Here is a 23,774-nt window from a genome sequence, read left to right as displayed (position 1 = left end):
AAATAAGCTATTAACTCAGTCCTCATGTACGCAGCTAAATTTTTCATTCACTATTCAGGTAGCCTCTGAAAAACTCCACTGTGTACTCAAGAGAGGAGAATGGAAAAGGCAAATGCTCTTAGTAGCTAGTAGAACTAATATTCTTATACTATTAAGAAAGTAGTTCTGAATATACAGACTCCCTGAAAGGGTCCTTCAGGACCCTGAGAAGTCCCCAGACCATATTTTTTTTAATTTTATTTATTTAAGGCAATAAGGGTTAAGAGTGACTTGCCCAAGGTCACACAGCTAGTGTCTGAGGCCAAATTTGAACTCAGGTCCTCCTGACTCCAGGGTTGGTGTTCTATCCACTGTGCCACCTAGCTGCTCCCTCTCCAGACCATATTTTGAGAGCTGCTGCTTTAGACTATCTTCCCACATCAAAGTGTTCTTTCAAGAAGTCACTGCAGCTTGGAGGAACCCTTGGAATATAAATATAAATAAATATAAACTCTGGAATTCCTTTCATTAAGCTAGAAAGGCTTCAAATACAAAAAAAATCCCAAATACTCAGAGGTGGAAGGAGATCTCTGAGTCCAATCCCTATTAGCTCAAGATGGACACAAGGCTGATTTAATCTATACAGGAAGCTTAAAAACCATGTTAGACAGGCATCAAGCATGACAAGACACAAGAGAGAAAGAAGAGTCTAAAGAAAAATGGAATATTTAATCTTTCCATGAACAGTTCTGGTGTCTTTGACATTTCATCTGACACACCACAGTCTGCATAAAGTACTATGTACATTATAACCAAACACAATAGTCATTCAGAGAGAAAAAACAAGAATGACTTTATATGAATTGGTATGACAATAGTTTTTTAACTGGCTGGTAAAAACAGGACTGGGAGGTATAATTAATTCTGTTCCATGGAATAAAATACAGGTCTGGAAGCCTTGGGAGCAAGGTTCTAGTCATCAGTGCTGCCACTAACACATTATTAGCAATTGGTAAATCATTTAATGAAAAGACAGAATTACAAAATATCAGAATTGAGAAAGACCTCAGAGGCTGTCATGTCCAAGATCCACATTTAACAGATAAGAAAACCAAGGTTCAAAAGGAAGAAATGGTCTGTCCAAGTTCATTTTGTTCCATAAAGTGACAAAGTCAGACTGTCTAACTTTGGAGTCAACTATGCCCTGAAATCATATGCATGATGCTTCATGGGCCATAAAACAGTTCTCAGTTTTATCTGTAATATGATTTAGATGCTGTCTAAAGTGTCCTTCCAAATTTCCTTATTTGGATTCTTTGGAATAAAATAGTACTCCTAAATAACCATCTGGTAAGATTCTCTTAAGAGACCATGGTTATTTTTCCATGTGACAGATGACAGAAAACTGGAGATAAGAAGCAGAGTCAAGAATCAAAATACTAGAGCCTTGCATAACAATGTGGGATTTAATCAACCTGTTCAGAATTTCCAAGAATCTCCATTCCAATCAGCAGCACTGATGCCAGAAAGAACACACTATCTTTGGACCCCATTTGTCTTCCAGTTACATGGTCTTATGCCCTATGGCTCTTTCCCCCTCTTATATGAATGCAGCTAATGCCAGAGCATAACAGGGTAGAACAAAACACTAAAAGCTAGCTGTCATGATTCTTCCCACCTGCCTCTTGGGTAGCTGGATAGAGTGAGTTTGGGGGAAAGATAAAAGAGCTACTCTGCTACCCCAGATAGGAACAGTACTACCTCTGTCCAGAACTAAGACAGAAAGCAATATGATGACTGAGACAGGATTTGGTATCTTTGGTTTGTTTGGAGAGCAGAGCCACAAGGGACAGCTTTGGTCAAATGCTGATAAAGAACTCACCATGGTGGAGACTGAAGCAGGACTCCCAGATCTCTATATCCAGCTCATAGCTGTCTCTTGGCTTCTGGTCCTGCAACAGCAGTGTGAGGGATGCTTCTCTCTAGATCAACATCTCAAACTCAGTATGTACAAAACAGAATCCACCTGCCTTCCCTAAATGCACTCTTCCAAACTCCCCTACCTGAGAGAGGTGCTGCCACCTTCCTTGCTGTTATTCAGGTTTGTAACCTGAGTTGCAAACAGATCCATAACTCTTCTCCCCTCATTAATTTCCTGATGTCCAATCAGCTGCCAAGCCTTGTCCATTCCTTTGCAATATCCTTCACATATGCCTCTTCCTCTTGTATGAACTCTACTTTAGGTTCAACACCTCTCACTTGTTTGCTTTACTAGTCTCCTTGCTTCTGATCTCTACTGACAAAAAAAATTTTCCTAAAGCCACTTCACCTTCTCTGTTAAAAATAAAACAAAACTTCAGTGGTTGTCAATTGCCTATAGGTTAAAATGCTAACTCTCTAGCTAGACATTTAAGGTCCTTTGTTGTCTGACTCCCATCTACTTAAACTACACCTTTTAATGAACTCTTTGATTCTAAACTGAATTAATAAAAATTCCCTGAAGAGGGCACTCCATCATCTGCCCCTGTTCATTTATATCTGTCATGCACTCCTCCCTGCCCCACCCCCACCTCATACTCTTCATCTTTGCCTTTTCTGAATCCCTGTCTTCCTTTAAGGCTCATAGTTGTAAACCTAGTATAGTGTCTGCCTGTTCTCCTTCTATTCTCAGGGTCTAACTCTCCTCTGACTTCCTGAGATAGGTGTTCTCTCCCTCCTCAGTTGTGCTTATGTTTTTATCTTTTGTTAGATCTTTTAATTAGTACTGTGAGGTCAAAAATTGTTTTCTTGTTCTCTGTGCCTAACCAATCACCTTGCACACAAGGAATACTTAATACAACTTTGCTGAATGGAATAATACTCTGGTGGTGTTTTGTTTTTTTTGTTTTTGCAAGGCAATAGGGTTAAGTGACTTGCCCAAGGTCACACAACTAGACAATTAAGTGTTTGGGGCTGGATTTGAACTCAGGTCTTCCTGACTCCAGGGCTGATACCACCTAGCTGCCCCTGGAATAATACTGTCAGCAAAAAATCAAAATAGTCAAATAAATCTGCTTCATTGTGTGAATTAGAAATAACATTCTAAACTATCAAATGAGAGTTGAATGTGGGTTACAAGGGTGTGACAGAACAGATGAAATAATGATGGCTGAGAGAAGGAGAATGATGAAATAACAATATTGTTGAGAACTAAAAACCTATAGCCATTGGCTCAATTGGCAGATCATATTAAAGAAAAGCCAAAGGGGTGTTTTTGTTTAACTCCCAAGAAACATTTTCGAGGTTAGGGATAGGTTTGCAAAGTATGATGTGCCATGACAGCCTAACTGTGCTCTTCATAAATTTCTATATGATGATGTCAGTATGACCTGCCAACAGTAAAAGACACTGTTCTCTGAGTAGTAGTGATGAGCTTTTTGTGATCTGGATGAGATAACTAACTGAAGTAGCAGGTGTAGACTAGGCTTGGAACAGGTATTTTTTTCCTAAACAAAATTAGACTACACAGGAATGAGAATTCATCCTCTCTAATCAGCTCAGGCCAGAACTACATAGCATAAAGGGAAATTAATGACTGAGTATTGCCTAGTGAAGCTATAGAGATAGCTAATTTGGATGAGTCACAGTCTTTTCTTTTTTTATTCAATCACTAACTATAATTAAACACCAACTATGCCACACAGTTCTCTATTAGGAGAAATAAAAAAGATGATGTGTTTCAGTATTACAACATAAAAGATACATTATGGAACTTCAACGCCTTTTAAATGAAGCAGATCAAAATTCTTCTCCACTTTAAAAAATATTCACAAGCTGTGTCGGACAAAACAAATATTCAGCCTCTGATGAACAACATTCTGGTGAAGAACACCTCTCCATTTAACTAGGCTAGTCTGAGAATTAGACACATATAGCTTCTTGTTGCTGGATTTATATAGAAAATAATTCAATAAAAAGAAACTACCACTAAATTGATAAAGAATAAATTGAGGGGCGGCTAGGTGGCGCAGTGGATAGAACACCGGCCCTAGATTCAGGAGTACCTGAGTTAATAATTACCTAGCTGTATGGCCTTGGGCAAGCCACTTAACTCCATTTGCCTTGCAAAAAAAAAGAAAAAAAACCTAAAAGAAAATAAATTGAAACGAACTAGGAACAAATCAATATCCCCCACTGTAAATCAACATGAGCTCATAATGGGTGACTCTCAAATCTTTGAAGGGAGAGAGATTCAATCTGTGGTGTCACTAGCACAAGGGTCTCCTAGGGCAGACTTGCATCTTCCTCATAACTGATGTTATTAGGGAGCTTATGGGGGGATCAGTGATAGCCAACCAGCCAACATGGGCCAGCATCATAGCCTAAGTCCTGGTTCCAAAGTCTACAACACCATGCTCTCTACCAGGAAATCTCTGCTTCCTCAAAGTACCTAACAAAATACCTAGCCTGTAGTAGTGCTTAGTAAAAGTGGCTGACTGATTTTAGTTATTAGCTTTAGTTACTGACTCTAGTTACTAGATCTCTGAACCTCCTTACCCATAAACTAAAGGCATGAATACCTATGCCTTCCATTATATTCAACATTTACTTGAATTAGTATTATCTCACATTTCTAAAGCACTTTTTCATTTTAAACATCTGATTTCAACAATTCTTCACAAAAGTCATATATAAATACTGGTACCTCACTTTTGCAAAAAGAAGCAAAGGACTTAAAAAGACAGGTCACACTAGCAATAGTTCTTTCAATGGCTATGGAAAAGAAACACAGTTTTCAAGAATGATTTCAAAAGAGTATCCTTACAGAGCGGCTAGGTGGCGCAGTGGATAAAGCACCGACCCTGGAGTCAAGAGTACCTGGGTTCAAATCCAGTCTCAGACATTTGATAATTACCTAGCTGTGTGGCCTTGGGCAAGCCCCTTAACAACACTGCCTAGCAAAAACCTTTAAAAAAAAAAAAGTATCCTTTCAAGAATTCAGCAGCAGAATTCCCTTCAGGGGAATTGTAATGTAAAGTACTTGGTTCAAATATAAAATCTGTGCAATATTTATGAAAGTCTTATTTCTTCATACCATATAATTGCTAGCTTGATAACAAAAACTATATTATCCTTCAATATATTTCTGAATATTCTTTATACTATAGATTTTAATCAGTATTTTTTGGTTTTATATCACCTCAATTTACCCCAGTGCTCCTCACTCAAAAAGTAATGCCTTATAGTAAAGAATTTTTAAAAGAAAGAGAGGATAAAAATTCAGTAAAGCCTATCAAGGAATGGAAAGAACATGTCATTCAATAAAGTGTTCCAACTGGAGTCCATACCTACGTACATCTGCATCTCTGCAAAGTTGTGGATGGAGGTATCCTACTGGATTTCTTCTTTGAGATTAAGGCTATTCTTTGTGATTTTCTCACATCTTATTTGAACTGTTTTGTAACTGTTGTTTTTTTACAATTACTGCTGGGGTCAGAGTCAATGTTAATGATACTGGCTCTGCCTTCTCACTGCATCAGTGCATACATCTTTCCATGCTTTTCTGTATAACATATTTGCTGTTTCTTACAACATGCTAATATTCCACTAGATGTTCTTCAAATGTTTACATATATATGGGCTTAAACATTATTTTGCATAATTACATACTATGTTTTTTGCTAATTAAGCAAAAATCTGGTTCAACTTATCATCTGGAAATATTTCAAATGGTCTTTACAATTTAACTTTTCACTTTATCATTTATCAGGTTAAGATACTCCTTCAGTCCCATTATATTTCAGGTTAAGATACTCCTTCAGTCCCATTATATTTAAGATGATTAATCAGGAAGAGTTGTTTGAGGACATTTACCTCCTTATACAGTGAAATCTCCTACCCACCAACCAAGAAAATTAAATTGATTCTGTATCATTTTTAACTGATACTATTTACAGCTAATTGAGTTTATCCTATAATTGCCTAAGCCATGATTCTGTGTCTCTGAATTTAGTTCAAAAATTCAGTTGGTCTATAATGAGTTAAGTCTAGAAACCCAATTCTCCTGCTAATCTCTATTCTATTTTAGCCTCAAAGAAACTGGTCATTTTGGGGAGAATTCTAGTATCTTTACACCACCAAGCTATCAAAAGGATGTCTGGTTCACTATCTCTAAAACTGTAAGTGGACTTAAAAAAATGAAAATTTCATAACCAAAGTGAAGGAAGGGATAGTTGCTAGTCCCTTATTCCCAATTTCCAATCAATCATGTGGTCTTCATCCCCAAGATGCTCCAAGTCTGTAATTAATTGCATTATTTTCTCACCTATCCTGTTTTGTTCTTTTTTCCCAAGTCTATAAAAGGGTCTTTTGGCTAACTGAGGCGTGATCAGACTTATTATCATCCTGCTAATAAAACTATTATCTTATTCAAAGAATATGTGCTTCAGTTTACCTTTGCTGAATTTCACTTGAAAATTTTTTATTGGTCATTAAAAAAGAATCAATCACCACGGTTTTTTTTAAGTACCTATGGCAGACCAGGCACTGAATTAGACTAGGAAAACAAAAACAAAAAAGAAATACTCTCTACCACCCTCAAGGAGCTTACATTTTATTATAGACCATAGGGGCAGAAAGCTAGGTGGCCCAATGGATAGAGCACCTACCCTGGAGTCAGGAGGACCTGAGTTCAAATCCGACCTCAGAGAGGGAGAGACATTATCTCCAGGAGTAATCAGAAAAATCTTTAAGCATAATGTGACACCTGAGCTTATATCATGAAAGTGATTTGCAATTCCCAGAGGCAGAGATGAAAAAGAAACACATTATAGAACTAGGGAACAAATTGGGCAAAAGTGATGTTTGTCCTTTGTTCTCAAGAAAAGACCATGATGTCAGGGAGGTGATGCCATGACAATCACATGAATTGGATGGGGGGGGGGGGGAGAGAAAGATGCTGTGCTAAGTCACCAGTCTCACTTTCTCCTCCAGAGTTATCTGGATCCATCTGGATAAGAATCAAAACGACTGGAGATGGTCCTGGATGTGAGGCAATCAGGGTTAAGTGACTTGCCCAGGGTCATACAGTTACTACATGTCAAGTGCCTGAAGCCAGATTCAAAATTCAGTCCTCCTGACTCCAAGGCCGGTGATCTATCCACTGAGCCAGCTAACTGCCTTTGGGCAAAAGTACAGTGATGGGAAATGGAATCTTGTGGCAGGAGAAGGAAGTGGTTGAGTAGAAAGCAAACAATATATAAAATAAGTCCAGAAAGTTAGGATAGATTCATACTAAGAAAGGTTTTAGAGACAAGAGTCATTAGCGTTCCCACAGATTTGGAGGAGGTGATACAGTCCACAACTGTGCTCTTAGGAGTATGACTTTTGGCAGCCATCTGGAGAATGGACAGGAGGAGGGAAGAGACAGGGAAAGAGACAGACAAGGGAGTCTATGTCAGTAGGCCAGGCAAGCAGAGCCTTCGCTGCAGTGATGGTCATGTCAGTGGAGCAATCAACAAGCATTTTGGAAACACTTATGTATGGTAAGCACTGTGCTAAGCCTGAGCATATCAAGGAACTCTGAACCCCAGGAGATCCAGGACAAAAGTGACAGGAATGTTAGTTCCTACTTGGTTACTTTCTGGGATTTCCTCATTTCCAGAAACTCAATAATCTGTAAGATCCACCAGTAAGAATGGCTGCCAAACCTCATCATGGCACTGTGACCCCACCCAATCCACTCCCTTGACTTTTCAAACTATGTGACTTGTAGTACATCTTTAATCATTAATAATAAACTAAAAGATACCAAAAAAAAGCAACCCCTTTGTACTACTAATCACATCTGACATCAGAGCTAAAATCATGATTTCTAACAGAAGCAACATGCCTCATCAGGAGAATTTCATTTTAAAAATGACAACAAAATCCCATTCATTCTGCAGAAGAAGGAACTAATAACTCTTTCTTCCTTATCTTTTTCATTTCTCAAATACCTCACCTTGACACCATACTACTTGTCTAGTCTGTGCCAGAAAACCAAAGTTCACGTTTGTTAGCACTCATATGCCTGAAATCACAATGGCTAAAGTCCTGAAGGTATTTCATAGTTTAATTTAAAGAGCAACAGCCCTAAGAGGGAAATAATTGGAATAGTATTCTCTCCATTTTACAGCTATGGAAAACTGAGTTAAGAGGTAAAGTCACAAAGAAACAAAACCTTACTGGAACCTGCTTCCAAAAACCCACTTGCTTTTTTTTCCTTCACTTTCAAGTACTTTGGGGGGTACTGTTTAACAGTAATTCTTGTTTCAGATATTACCAAAACTGGGTGATTGAGTATCTTATAAAGGTCCCTCTAGGAGAAACATGAAAGAAGGAACTTGGGACCCATCTGTTCTTTGTCATTTAAGACCTAACAGAACAATATCTTGAATTTCTTCAGTCAAGCTTTTTGACAATTATCTTTTAAATTAAAAAAAAAATACTTACTGGCTGCTCTGGTAAATCCTGTTCTTCTTCCATGAGTACCACCTTTCTGGAATATGTTTGCGTGACTGGCTTACAAGTCTTCTCAGCAGTCTACACAGTCTGTAAAAAAGGGGGGGGTGCATAGCTTTATGTACTTGGAAGGTGCTTATCATCAAGGCCATCATGTAGAAATTTTTTTTCTATATTGCTCTCCCCACCTGTCTACATGAGTTACAATCTTCAACTATCAAACTTGCACGTGGCTTTTCAAAATAGAAAAGCTACACCAAGTCTCAAGGCAGGGAGGAATACAGGATTGTTTTTCATGCCTTACAAAAGCCAACACGTGCATCCATTTCTATTGCACTTAAAACATGCTTACTCTGGAGCTTAATACATCGAACATCTTACAGTAACAGCCATGTGCAGAGAACTAAAACAAATTTCTTTAGGATTAACAGTTACATCATAAATGATAAAACTGGCCTACCATGCCAATAAGCAGCGATAATATCTAACCTGTTTTAATGTAGAACATTTATATAACTGTTACACCAAAAAAAAAATCACTAAATAGGACAGCCTAGAGTATCAATTAAATGTTTCCACAACTAAATAGCCACATCTGGATAATTAAAAAGAAATAATGTGTATTTTTAAATTTCAAATTAAAAGAAAAAAGAAAATATGGGTTAGAGCAGTAAAAAATTCTTACAAGAAGTATCCTATCTGGTGTCAATATGTCAAAAAAAAGAGAAGGCATAAAAAACAACCATAGCACTAAAGACATTGTTTAGGAGAATAATTTGTTAGTTCTATTTGCTAACCTTTCATTAAAATTTATAAACTTCCTAACTTCCTCTGGCAAAACCAATCTTATACTAAGGAAAGAACAGAGACTTCTGAGATATACTGGAACAAGACATTATTAAGACCCAAGGTAACATTCACAGGTTTCATGTGACTTTTACTGTTAAATCATTCAATACTGTAAAGAAAGCACTCGGGGAGAATGACAGATATGAGCACATGCAGTATTTTCCAACTCCAAAGTATTTTATCAAAGTAGATAGATGATACAGTAGGTAAGAGTGCTAAATTTGGAATCAGGAAGCTCTGAGTTCTAATCCAGCCTTACCCAAAGACTTAAAAACTCTTAGCTCAGTTTCCCTATCTTTAAAATGGGGTAATAAAAGCATATCCTCACAGGGGTGCTGAGAAAAGCAAATGAGGTAAACATGTATAGCACATCACAAACCTTAAACTGCTCATTTTAGTTATCAGTAGTATCATCATCATTACTGTTATTCATTTCCTATCTCAAATTAAAGACTCCCACAGGAAAAAAAGTTCAGTCGAATTGAATTTTCAGTCTTAGAGGTAGATGATGTTCCTTGATGCACAAAGACTAAGGTCAGGCAGTTCTGTTTGTGAGCATGGTGATCCCAATGTACCCCCTTGATTCAGCACTCCTCAAGAGGTGCAAGCAGGTCACAGCAGAATGCAAATACACTTGGATTCAGCTTTCACTCCATACACAGATGAAACTAATCTATAGTTTAGAGTCTACTATTGATGACTACTAAAATTTGTCTTAAGTAACAAAGCCTTTAGTAAGAGCTTTATCATATGGGAAAAACTGTCTAGTATCTAAACAAATACATCTTCAAACTCTCTCTAAAATTATTCTAGGTGACAAAACTACTAGAGAAATCTTCTCATCTAGATTAACTGCTTTCTGTCAAATGAACTGATGGCCTGCTCTCACCTAAACATAGTTTTACCTTAAACAACCAAGACTAAATAGTTTTAATTTAATATTTTCATCTATTTCAAGCAACAAACTTGGGTAAATTTGGCATAACATGGAAATATAATTTCAAAGATCTGCTAGGCTATTTCCTATTACTCTGGAAATAAGTTCTTTACCTTGAGTTGCAGAAAAATCTAATTTTAATTCCCTCAAAATAGGGAAAGAAAAAATGGGAGACATGAATACTCATGCTCACTTTTTCTTTCAGGGAAAACACCACCTATTACTTTCATCCTAGCATTTCAATGTAGGTTAGGTAAAATTTTATGCTTAAGGAAAAACTGAAACTTACATAAATCAAGTTTGAACACTGCCATTGGTAACTAAAATGACAACTGATAATTCCGATCAATTTAAAACAAATTAAAAGAAACTCTTAAAGATGGGATATAGTTTATGCAAAATAGTGGTCTTGTGGGAGTTTCTGAAAAGAATTATGTGATGCATCATATCCCACTGATCAGCAAAAAAAATTCCTTATATGAGCAGAACATGTGTTTATTGGTAATGATGGAAAGTACAGTACTACTATCTAAATCTTAACATACATATTTCTAGGCTCTGATAGGGTATCTTGAAGGGTTAAGTTTTAACCTCAGTTGTAATCAATACATTTTGCCATCATTCTCTACTCGATACGTTTTTCTAAAATACCAGATCAAATTCAACAGCTTTAAGTTAAACAGAAAGCAGGTTTTTAAAAGCCAAGAAGAAGGAAACACAAAAATGTCCTGTTGTATACTAACAAGATGACATTTGGAAAACATGTTCTTTCTACATTAATCTTCTGTCACTTTAAGTAATAACTGGTTATGGATTTTTTTAGTTTCTCTGCCTACCATTGATTCATATATTTCCAATTCTTCAGTGTATCAATCACAATTCAGAGTGCAGCAAATTGGAACTTCACATCCTCTTCCCAACAAACAGTATTAACAATTGAAAAATAAGATTATCTAACTCACACCCAGGAGCAGTTAGAAGGTCTAGTGGATGGCCAGGTGGAACAAGGTCTGGAGTCAGAATGACACTTCTTTTAGCCTCAGTCAATTTCTAGCTGTGTTACCCTGGGCAAGGTACTTCAGCTGTTTGCCTCATTTCCTCATCTGTAAAATGGAGAAAATGGCAAACCACTTCAGTAGTTTTGCCAAGAAAACCTGAGGTGGAGTCACAAAGAGTTGGATGTGACTGAAAAACAACTTAACAGCAACAGAAAATTCACCTATTTTAAATAAAATTCCTCTACTCAATTTCTTCATTAAAAAAATACCTCCAGGGGCAAGCTAGGTGGCACAGTGGAAAGAGCAAAGGTCCTGGAGCCAGGAGGACCTGAGTTCAAATTCGACCTCAGACACTTAATAATTACCTAGCTGTGTGACCTTGGGCAAATCACTTAACCCCACTGCCTTGCAAAAACAAAAACAAAAACATCTCAGATATAATTATCTTCTGTTTGCATTTTTATATAACATAATTTGAATTTTACAAATTCTTAATAGGTGGAAAAACAAAATTTAAGAAAAATTTAGTAAAAATTCAATTCCAACTAGACAACTACCTCATTTTCTCTTTCATATATATATATATATACAGTTCAACAGATTTGACTAACACATTCCAAGAAACCATCAGAATTTTCCTGAATCTTGTCAAGGAGAAATATGGTACAAGGAAAAGAGAAGAGAATATTTTTTTGTTCAGGAATTGGCTAATTACTAATCTATTTTCTTTCTTTCTTTCTTTCTTTCTTTCTTTCTTTCTTTCTTTCTTTCTTTCTTTCTGTAGGCAATGGGTTAAGTAACTTCTCCATGGTGACACAGTTAAATAAATATTAAGTGTCTGAGGCTGGATTTGAACTCTGGTCCTCCTGACTCCAGGCCCAGTATTCTATACATTTCACCACCTAGCTGCCCCACTAAGCTATTTTCAATGAAACTATTTAGCTAGCTAGGTTATCATTGGAAAAAAAAAACTACACGTAAATTAAATATCATTATCATTATTCCCCTCATTCAGAGAAAAGGCTCTATAAAGAGGAATTTGCATAAGGATATTCCAATTTCTTTGGCAGTACATCCAGCAATTCTCAGTAATACAGAATAATTTAGTTTTTTCTGATGTTCAGGTTCTATTTTAAAGATGTACTTACCACCCATATGCATATATACACACATATACCTCACATCCCTAAGCATAAGAGGGTAGCCTCCTAGATTCACAGAAAGCCTTAAACTGGGTGCTTCTCATGTATTTTCCAGAGTTGTGTGGCATATAAAGTCACAAAAAGTTTCATGCTACAAAATTTTTCATTGTCTTACTCAAAACTTAGTGCTGACCACACCAACAGAGACCTCTACTGATTGGTAATTGAAATTTTATTTTATTCTTCCAATTACATGCAATGGTAGCTTTTCAGCACTCATCCATTTTCAAATTTATGTGTTTCTCTAGCTATTAGTAGATAAATAATACTAAGGATCTCAGAATTTTTTTAAACATCTGACAAAGCTTGTAAGATAAGCCTAAAATTTCTTGAAAACCATTTAAAATTAGCAATAGTTACCATTTTATAAAATGCAGTCCTTAGGTTTTCCTCAAAAAAAAAATTTACTTCAATTTCACTATTTCAAAATTTTGTGTTTCCTTTATTTTCAAAAATAATCAACATCAACCTCATAGTACTCTAAGGCAAATCTGATGGGGATGCAAGTAAATTCTTTTTAAAGGAAAAAAAATAAGTTTTGTGGACTGGTCTGTTTTCTGTATCAAAATGATCCAAGAAATATTTCAAGCATTTAGTAGGGAAAAAAAATTTACATTTTTACAAAAGAACACAATTTACAAGAGTTCTATATAGGCACATGAATTTTTAGAGTTGGAAGAGAACTTAGAAATCACCAGTCCAATTTTCTAATTTGCTCAGTCATTTTAATCCTATTGGTACACAGTGACTCAATAGCACAAGTGTGCACAAATCCACACGTGTATGTACACACGTACACACGTACACACACACACACACACACACACGTACACACACACACACACACACACCCTTAGGTAATTTCAAGTTCGTAGGAAACAAAAATAAAAAAAATTCTCATCACTCCCTGGCAGCAAAAACTTTGACTAACAAAAGAAATTTACTAAATTTATTGAAAAGGCAACAGTTTAAAAAGGAATAATAACAGCAGTCTTAATTTTAGAATACAGATTTTAAAAATGCTTCCCATAAACAATCCTTTGTGACAAGTAGTACCAATCACCTCTCAACAATGAACTGTTTTAACCTCTCTCTCTTTTCAATTAGACTAAAATCTTCGAGGGTAATAGACTGTCTTATCTCACCTTGAATTTTTTCTACTACCTGCAAATACAGCTGGAAGCAGCTAGGTGACTCAATATAGAGAGAGCTGGGTCTGGAATCTGGAAGACTAGAGTTCAAATCTGGCCACATATTCTTTCCCTAGCTAAATGACCAAATCTCTTAATCTTTGTTGCCTCAATCTCCTAGAAGAAGCAAATGGCAAACTGTTACAGTACCTTTCCAAGAAAACCCAAGAGACAGTAATTGGCTTGCTATGGTCCACAAGGAAAGAGAGTTAGACAAAAACTAAACAACAAATCCAAATCACATTAGGTATGATACTGAAGTACAATATCAATATTTGTATAATCCCTATATGAAAGGGGTCCTTGACACCTTTCTGGGCCCTGAGAAACTCCTCAGAAATATAACTCTGGCTAGGTGCCTTTGGGTCTGAAAATAATCCAACAGGACCCAAATGCTTGCCTCTGGGGGTCACAGATATACCATAAATTTGTCTAAGATTCACAAGGCACCCTTGTTAGCCTCATTATCTTGCTGTATTTGTAAAATTCCTGCTTCCTCCCAGGACTGCCTCCCCTTCACCAGATGCAACTGGAGCCATAAGAGAGTAAATTTCACTCCCTCAACACTGTGGGAAGCCAGTAAATCTGTGACTCCCTCCATCTCAGGAAACATGTTCAGACATAACACAAAGACCCTGACCCTTTCCCACTCTGTCTAGTCCCCCCCATCTATACTGAGCCATATGTTTGTAGTAGTATGACAAGAAAATATATCTAACTGCTGTCTTTGCTTCTGCATCCTGCTTGCTCTCAGTACCCCCCCCCCGAACACTGTAAAAACCCTATCCCCTGAATACTCAGGTACTGTCTGATTTGGGTACTCTTCACCCCCAGGCATTCCCCAGGAAATTAAAGATCTCCAAACCTATCAAATTTTGGTCTCCCTCTCGCTCTTTGGGTTCAGCAGTTTAAGTTGGTAGGGATATAAAGAGAATTTTTTTAAACCAAGTATCTATTATCAAAATAAAAATATTAATTCTATACCTCAACTCATTTAAAATATGCTTTGCATAAAAATTATAATTCTCAAAAATAGGAAAACACAATTGCTGATTTTGCCAAACTTAAAAATAATTTAAAAATCCCTAATCTGGAAGATATCTCAATCCTCTGCTACTAGAAGAATGTATTCTACACAGACCCAAGATAGTAATTCTCTCCTTGATGCCAAATGACCAACAAAACTTGCATTTCTGCAGTGAAAACAGAATATGGTTGTTAAATTTTGAAGCAGAAAAGGTGGTGACTGGACTCAGTCATGAAACCTAAATTTTAAAGTCCCAGTTTTTCCATTAACTACATTAGACAAATCTACTTATTGTTCTGGGTCTGGTTACTCATCTGTTTAAAAAAGGAAAGGGGACTGAATGCTTTCTAAGGTTCTTTTCAGCTCTCTAAATTAAAATTATACAGAACACTGAATGCACAGACCTAAAAGTTCCCATTTTCATTCTCATTTATTAATTTTATTGGTATTCATGCTTCCTTACCTTAGAGTTCATAATTTTTTGGTGTCAAGTCTGGTGAATGAATTTTATGCACAAAATAAAAATAAACAGATTATATGAAAATAGTTTTCAAATTATGGATCTCAGGTTAAGAATACCTATAGATATTTTTCTAAATTCCAAAGGGCATGAGAGGAAAGTGATGTAATTACAAAGTTGATCTCCAGTCAGAAAAGCCTGCACTTGGTTCCTATTCTGACACATAATAGTTGTGTGACACAAGTCCCTTAACATCTCAGTGTCCTTGCCAACTGGGGCAGGCAATTTGTTTCCTAAATTGCAGAAGGAGGGTGTAAATATGAACTGGAATAGAAAATGCCTCAGCTATCCTCTAAACCAAAGAAATCACAGGACTAGTCACAAAAATAATCAAAGGGAATGGCCTGAAATATGTGCAAATCATATTTTAATCCTATTTCTAGATAAAATGAGTATATATATTGATACATGCCCTCTTCTCCCTTTTAATTAGGGGAAATTTTATATTGAAAACATAGCCAGGGGCAGCTAGGTGGCGCAGTGGATAGAGCACAGGCCCTGGAGTCAGGAGTACCTGAGTTCAAATCCAGCCTCAGACAATAATTACCTAGCTGTGTAGCCTTGGACAAGCCACTTAACCCATGCAAAAACCTAAAAAAAAAAAAAAAAAAAAAAAAATACCCAAAATGTAGCCAAAAGCTCATCTATTACTATTACACATAGTTTGGGGATGACTCTCTGAATCTTTCTGAGAGGATTCCTACTTCATATATGGACTAGTAAAGGTCTTTTAGGTTGCTCCAAAACAGAGATTTTGTGATCAGTTAGTCAAATGATGCACTTAAAAGAACAGAATGCTCTTTAGTGACCCTTCCAGTTTGCTCATGCTTCTGGTGATGCTATTGATGCTGAGGACTTTTGTGAAGGACATCTTTTGTTATCTATAGAAAACAGTGGACTTTTTGGCCCCAGAGTTCACAATGTAACTATTTTTATGTCCCAGGAAAAACCAGAGGCAAGAAGCTACTCTACAGACACACATCTCTACAAGTTCTGGCTCAGTTGTAATTCTAAATCTTCCTTTTACTATAAGGGAAGGAGGAGGGAAACCTATCAGCATAACCAAAGTTCTAGGTTCTTACAAGTTTCTGCGCCTATCCAAGCCAAGACGTATTTATCAAGTGCTCCTTTATGTGCAAGGTACCATGCTAATAAGCATTGCCATTTCCCTCTATCCTCTAAATTCTATCTTTTCTGACCCCAAAAGGAGGGTAAAGCATAGAAGGGCCATCTCTAAAACCAGAATTCTTCAGCTAAGGAGCACCAGTAATAGCAACTCTTCAGCTCACCTCTGAAATAAGTGCCTCATCTCCTTTGAAGACCAGGAGATAAGACTGAGGTTTGGAAAGCTACTTGGGTTCCCTTATCTACCACCCTTATTTTTTCACTGATAAGGAAACAGATTCATAAAAGTTAAGTAATTTGTACAAGATCACTCAGGTAGTGAATGGCAAAAGCAGGTTTTGAACCCAGATTCTTTGATTCAAACCCCAGGACTCTTTCCTATATACCACAGCACCTATGTTATCATAAATAAGAATCTAGAGCCCCTCCATCTCCCACCTTCTCCCTCATCTTTGTTTCAGAATACCTGGCTTTGCAATATAAAGAAAAGGATTTCACTTTATCACCTCACTCAGAATTCACAAATATTCTTGCCTATCAGGAGTTAGAACTGGGCAGGGGAACCTCCAATTTGTGGTGTGGTGTTGCCAAGGCAACTGAGGGGACCTGGGGAGGGTGTTAGTGAGGCTCAAAATTCAATAAATCTAGCAATCATTATTAAATGATTGATCAAATATAGCCCACGAATAATGTCATAAATATCTGACCCTTGGCAGAAAAAAGGTTCCCCACCCCTGAGATAGAAGAATGTGAATTAACCACAAGGCCTCAAAGAGGCAAGCAACAATCCTTTACAAAATTTGATTGTTTATTTGTTTTAGGTATTTATCTCCTAGGGTTGTCAGTAGTTGATGGAAAATTATTATATTGAATTTCTAAATAAAACTGAGTAGAAATAATAGAAGCTAACATAATATTATGACAAAACTTTTCCAGGCTGTAGGGGAAAAAAAATCAGAGCTTTTACAACTGTCTCAACCACCAGATCAGAGGGTTCAGAAAACAAAAGGGGCATCCAAGGAAATTCTTCCTATCCATGAAGAACCCTATGACATCTTCAAGGCATCCACTGATTGGAAGGTAAGCTTGCCACATCTCCCATGGGTAAGAATCTTCATCCTTTTACTTTTGCCTTAAGCCAAATTCCATGTTGTAGGAAAGAAAGGGCACCCAATAATCCAGCAATCCTGCCTGACATGGTGCTACAAAAGCTCTGAAAAACTTGGATGAACACTCCTAATGGTCAAAGGAACAGAAATCCAGATTGTTCTGATCCCCTTGGTATTTATTTACTCTTCCAGTCTATAAAGAGTACCTGTATTTCTCATATTTGCTATTAGTCTATTCTTTTTCAGCCATCTTTACTTACAGGTGGATCAAAAGCAAAGGGCAACTAGAAGAAAGACAACTGATTTGCAGAAGTTAAATGGAAGTGTGTGTCTGAATCTAATTCACTTAATTGGCAAAAGTTCCCATGAGCCTGAAAGTTAGGAAAGCTGATAGTGTAAAGACTTACTGGATAGGAGGGGAAAAAAGATGGTTCCAGAAGATACTCTAGAATGAATAAAAGGAGAATATTGTGTTCATTTGAAAGAAACAAAATGGATGGATGAAAAAAGGAGGAGTAGTGATCAAGAAAAGAATATGAAGTAGGCAGGGACTAATCAATAGATGCTGCTTATAACCATAAAACAGGGGACCTGGAAGGGCCCTTAGAAATTACTAACTCGGGGCGGCTAGGTGGCGCAGTGGATAGAGCACCAGCCTTGGAGTCAGGAGTACCTGGGTTCAAATCCGGTCTCAGATACTTAATAATTACCTAGCTGTGTGGCCTTGGGCAAGCCACTTAACCCCATTTGCCTTGCAAAAAAAACCTAAAAAAATATGACAAGTAAAAATCTGATTTAAATGAAGGTCCTTCCTAGTTGTAAAACTATGATCCCATACAACAAACACAAATCTCCAGTGGGGTCTAACAAGTCGAGCCTCAGCCCCCAAGAAGCTGGCAGAAACTTAGGGAGACAGGAGCTGTAATTGTCGTTCATTCTTGTTATGACATCAAGAGAGATAATGTCATGACAAGCCCATGAACTGGATTTGAGTGAGGGAGTTGGTCCTGTACTAAGTCACCAGCCTCACTTTCTCCTTTAAAGCCATATGGGTCCAGTGGCCAGATATGTATCAGGATATCTGGAGATGACCCTGGATGCAGGGCAATCAGGATTAAGTAACTTGCCCAAGGTTACACAGCTAGTGTCAGAAGCTGGATTTGAACTCCTGTCCTCCTAATTCTAGGGTCAGCACTCTCCACTGAGCCATCTAGCTGCCCCATATTATACAAATAAAACAAGACACAAAGTAGAAGGTGAGAAGTGCAAATAAAATCAGACAAAATGCTATACAAAACTGGAAAATACACAGATCCCATTGGAGATTTTTTTTTTGCAAGGCAATGGGATTAAGTGGCTTGCCCAAGGCCACATAGCTAGGCAACCAATATGTGTCTGAGGGCGGACTTCATTGAACTCAGGTACTCCTGACTCCAGGGCTGGTGCTCTATCCACTGCGCCACCTAGCTGCCCCCAGATCCCATTGGAAAGCAAGGGAATGGGATGACTGTACACTTAATAAAAGCAAAGAAACAAGGAAGAACAGAAGAGGGGCAGAAAGTAGTTCAGTTTCCTTAAAACAAAAATTGGTTAGAACCGGCCAGTAAGATTCCTTCCAGCTCAAAATTTAAATCCAAGTACTGTGAGCATTATTTTGTCTATTTTTGTAAATAAAGAAAACAGACTTCAGAGCAAGGACACCCAGCTAATAAGTGGTCAGCAAATATTATTTCTCTGAATAATTTCTATTCTTTGACATGCTTTTCTTTTACCTTGAACTTCAGATATAAAAATATCCATGCTGATTCTAACTTTTGCCCCATGTGATTTTCTGGGACAGCCAAATGCCTTTCATAGTTCTAGGGTGCCTCACATAGCAGGAGACAGCTAAAATTCTGGCAGATGTTCTAGAGATTTGTTTATTAACTTAGTATCACAATACATGGTAAAAAGAAAACATCTGTGATATAAACAGGCTTGTTGCTGAATGTGAAGGAAAACTATGTGTCAGACATCTAGTGCACAGTAGAAAAATGGGTTGCATTAAGGTCCCCCATCACATGCCCACCTCCTCTGAGCCACTGGGGGTCAGTGAGGGACATCTGTCCAGGATTCTTCTTCTCTTCCTCCAAAAAGCACTGATGTACATTGAGTACTAGGTAGGGCCCCACCAAACTCACATGGGCAGGCTTTCCTGTTCCTTTTCTTTTCTTTCTCTCTCTCTCACTCTTTCTTTTGTTTTTTTTTTTGTTGTTTTTTGCAAGGCAAATGAGGTTAAGTGGCTTGCCCAAGGCCACACAGCTAGGTAATTATTAAGTGTCTGAGACCGGATTTGAACCCAGGTATTCCTGACTCCCCGGCCGGTGCTTTATCCACTGCGCCACCTAGCCACCCCTCCTGTTCCTTTTCTAAAAGTATTTATATTTTTCTGACTCTGACAGGTCCAGGACTCAGAAGCCCTGGGTTCAAGTCGTCACTTGATGCTACTTATCTACGTGATTTTGTGAGCAAGTCACAGCCCCTTTTAGGCCCAGTACTCTCATCTGTAAAATGGGAGAGATAATACTTGTACTGTTTACTTCACAGGATTGCTATGAGGATCAAATAAGACAGCTGCTAAAGGTTTTGTGTCCATAGAGTCAACATAAGACCTGAAAGAATGATGTTGTATCAACTCTTCCATTCCTGAAAGTCTCTTCTATTAAGTTTTTGCTACTTTTGCCAATCTTGATTTTCTTCTTCTTCAGTCAGTTGAGTACTTCATTCCACTAAAATAATAAAGTTCTGCAGCTACAAATAGTATCAAGGGTGAAAGTAGGGTAGAAGGAATAAAAATCCAGTGCCTTCCAGATACTATGCTGTCAGCTGTGTGTTCCAGTTAACCCAATAGGCCAGGAATTCTACTTAACCGTTAAGTGCTGAAATGTACTAAGAGAGGAGAGTGAGAATAGAAAGAAGGTCTTGCTGACACATAGCCATGAAAACCATTTTGTTGTTAGCTGTAAAATGACTGAGATGGGAAAGATTCAACCATTCATTTGTTTTTTTCCTTCTTAAAGTCACAAAGTAAAAACATTTTCCTGGATACCCCATTTACTCTACTATTAACTTTAAAAGGTCTTATGAAGATAAACAAGCAAATATTTTATTTGAAATAAAATACAATTTGAATGTTACACATATTACATTGAAAAAAATAGGAATTTTGAGTTGGGAAGATGACTTAAATAAGGTCAGATTGGGGCAGCTAGGTGGCGCAGTGGATAAAACACCGGCCCTGTAGTCAGGAGTACCTGGTTTCAAACCCGATCTCAGACACTTGATAATTACCTAGCTGTGTAGCCTTGGGCAAGCCACTTAACCCCATTGCCTTGCAAAAACCTAAAAAAAATAAAAAATAAAAAATAAGGTCAGATCACACTAGGGGTTCTTTACAATTTCTGGGTGCATGATGAAACCTAGGGACTTCCTTCTCAGAAAAAAATGTCTTTAAATGAACAAAATAATATACATGGGAGAATGGAAATTAATTATAATGAAATTAATGATTAAAATATTATTTCTTTAAACCATGGATTAAGACTATAGGTTCCAGACAGCTAGGTGGCGCAGCACCAGTCCTAGAGTCAGCAGTACCTGAGTTCAAATCCGGCCTCAGACACCTAGCTGTGTGGCCTTGGGCAAGCCACTTTAACCCCATTTGCATTGCAAAAAACCTAAATAAATAAATAAAAATAAAAGACTATAGGTTCAAAATATTACTAAGGATAAGGCAATTCTTGTTTCTTGGGATTCTGTATCTATTCACCTAAGCAGCTGGAATTTTTAATTACTCTTCAAGGCATGGTTAAGCGACCACTTTGACCACTTCTTTCAAGAGGCATTTCCTGACTCCTCAGGTCTAGGAGGAGTTCCATCCTTATTATCATGTATTTACCTCATATATTAAACTTCATCCCTAACTAATATGAAGACATGGCATTTCCCATTACTAAAAGAAACTTCTTCTCAAACCAAAGTAATCCCAATCCATCCCTTCTACTTCACCAGAATTCTTCTTCTATCATGACTCACTAATCTTCAACTTCTTCTAATCCACTGGTTGCTTGCATAATGCCTACACACACACACATCTATGTCTCTCTCATCCTTAAAAAAAAAAAAACCTCACTTAATCAATCCCTGCCCACTAGTTATAATCCTATACCTCTTCTTTTTTTGTGGTCAAACTCCTTGAGAGGGCCATTTACAATCAGTAATACTCCTATTTTATTTTCTCTTTTTTAAGAATAAATTTATTTTGATGAAGCCAAGATGGCAACAAGAGAGGATCATCTCTTAGGCGCTCTCTCATAAAACTTATAAACTTGTAAACTAAGGACTCTAACTAAATTTTCGAGAAACAGAACCCACAGAAGGCCCCAGTGAGGCAGTTCTCCTGCTCAAAGTAACCTGGAAAAGAGCAGAAAAGCTCTGCTCCCAGAGGGGCAGCCTCCAGAGCAAAAGAACTTAAGCCTCTGGGAGGCAGCCCTGGGGCACTGGGAGCCTTGGCTCACAGCTGGGGGGGGGGGGGGTCCTGACCTATACCCTGGGGGAGCACCAGGCACAACTTGGGGGAACAGCGGGGACCTCTGCCAGCCTTCAAGGCACACAGTGAGCATCTTGGCTACAGCAGCCCAGATCCAAGAACACGAAGCAGAAACCAGTAAGCAGGAGCCCCCAGGGCATGAGTGAAGAGCTTAGGGAGAGAGCAGAGAAAGACTGCCCAGCTCTGTCCTCTGTCCCTGGAACAGGAGGCTGGGGTTTTGACCACATTCAGATCCTAATTGCAGTCTAGGACCCCCCCCACCCCGTGTCTGTGTGTGTGTGTGTGTGTGTGTGTGAGAGTGGTATATCCAAAATTCAAATCCATAGCTTCTGGCTCCAAATTCAGCATACTTTCCAGTTAAGTCACCAGGTTCAGATGAACTACATCCTCTGGTATTGAAACAACTGGAAGATGTGATGGCTATGCTACTCAATGAGCTCTGAAAGGTCATGGAGAACAGAAGAGGTCCTACAAGACTGGAGAAGAGCAAATGCTCCAATTTTTTAAAAAAAGGAGTAACAATGGAATCCGCAAACTTTAAAGCTTGGAGTTTGATCTAAATTCAATAAATTCTAAACAATATTATTAAAAGAATGATTATCTAGCAAATATCTAGAAAAAAAGTATTCAAAAAGACACAGAATGGCTTCACCAAGAACTAGTCAAGGCACACTGAACTCATTTGCTTTTATGAAAGGGCTACTAGACTGTGAGGAATATCACTAATGGTATTCATATTTTTAAAAAATGGAGAGACAAAACTGCCCTGAGGAGAAAGGCTGTTCTCCTTGGGGTTGGAGGGGTGGCCCCCCAGAAGGGTGGCCTGCCAGAGCGATAGAACTTCAGCCTCCTGGAGGCAGTCCCAGGGTACTGGTGGCTAAAGCAGTCCAGATTCAGAAAACAGAAGCAGGTAGAGCTGGTAAGCAGGAGCCGTGAGGACATGAGCCCATTGAACCTAGGGAGGAGAGTGAAGAGAGAGAAATGGCTGAGCTCTGCCCCTGGAAAAGGACCCTAGGGTTCTGACCACATTCAGATCCTGATCACAGCCTAGAGCCTCCCCCCCCCATAGAATAGTAGGACCCCCCCACCTCAGCCCGTGGCACAGGGGAGCACATATGGTCATTCACAGACCAGGAGGGAGGACAGAGCCTCACACACTGAGATCCTTGTGGGACTGTCCCAAAAGCTTAGGAAACACCCCCAAAACAGGCTAAGGCTGGGAAAATGAGCAAGCAGAGAAAAGAGGCACACCATTGAGAAATATTGCCTGTGAACCCAAGAAGGATCAAAACACTTAGTCTGAAGATGAGGAAGCACAAGCTCCTGAATCTAAAGACTCCAAGAAAAACAGAAATTGGGCTCTGGCTATGACAGAACTCAAAAAAGACTTTTAAAATCAAATGAAGGAGATAGAAGAAAAAACTAGGAAAAGAAATGAGAGAGATACAGGAAAAACATGAAAATGAAGTCAGCAGCTTAGTCAAGTAAATCAAGAAAAAAATGCTGAAGAAAATAGCATGCTAAAAACCAGCTTAGATCAAATGGATAAAACAGTTCAAAAAGTTATGGAGGAGAAGAATGCTTTAAAAAGCAAAATGGGCCAGATGGAAAAAGAGATAAGAAAGCTCTCTGAAGAAAGCAAATCCTTCAGACAAAGAATAGAATTCAGGGAGATTGATGAATTTACCAGAAATCAGGACTCAATACTTCAAAACCAAAAGAATGAAAAAATTAGAAGAAAATGTGAAACATCTCACTGAAAAAACAAC

The 23,774-nt window shown here is 38.0% G+C and overlaps 1 protein-coding gene and 1 long non-coding RNA gene across 10 annotated transcripts in view; one reads left to right on the top strand and one right to left on the bottom strand.

Annotated features, from left to right (window-relative positions):
• Positions 1–17,490, top strand: part of LOC141508900 (uncharacterized) — a 34,798-nt gene extending 17,308 nt beyond the window's left edge. Inside the window, exons 2-3 of the long non-coding RNA XR_012474543.1 lie at positions 17,245–17,388; positions 17,465–17,490. This is a non-coding gene — a long non-coding RNA (uncharacterized LOC141508900). The remainder of the gene's footprint in view (positions 1–17,244; positions 17,389–17,464) is intronic.
• Positions 1–23,774, bottom strand: part of EYA3 (EYA transcriptional coactivator and phosphatase 3) — a 121,260-nt gene that overhangs the window by 66,970 nt on the left and 30,516 nt on the right. For 3 of the 9 annotated variants that reach the window (XM_074217959.1, XM_074217953.1, XM_074217955.1), the window contains exon 2: positions 8,452–8,550. Coding sequence is in view for 8 of the 9 variants with exons in the window: in XM_074217953.1 (XP_074074054.1) it covers positions 8,452–8,484 (33 nt within the window). In the remaining variant the exon portion in view is untranslated. The other 6 variants (XM_074217952.1, XM_074217951.1, XM_074217958.1 and 3 more) reach the window with 6 other exon arrangements.

Source organism: Macrotis lagotis, chromosome 1, assembly GCF_037893015.1.
Source record: "Macrotis lagotis isolate mMagLag1 chromosome 1, bilby.v1.9.chrom.fasta, whole genome shotgun sequence".
In the NCBI taxonomy this organism is placed as follows: domain Eukaryota; kingdom Metazoa; phylum Chordata; class Mammalia; order Peramelemorphia; family Peramelidae; genus Macrotis; species Macrotis lagotis.
Note: the sequence above shows the minus strand (reverse complement) of the source record. Positions and strands in the feature narration are given on the sequence as shown.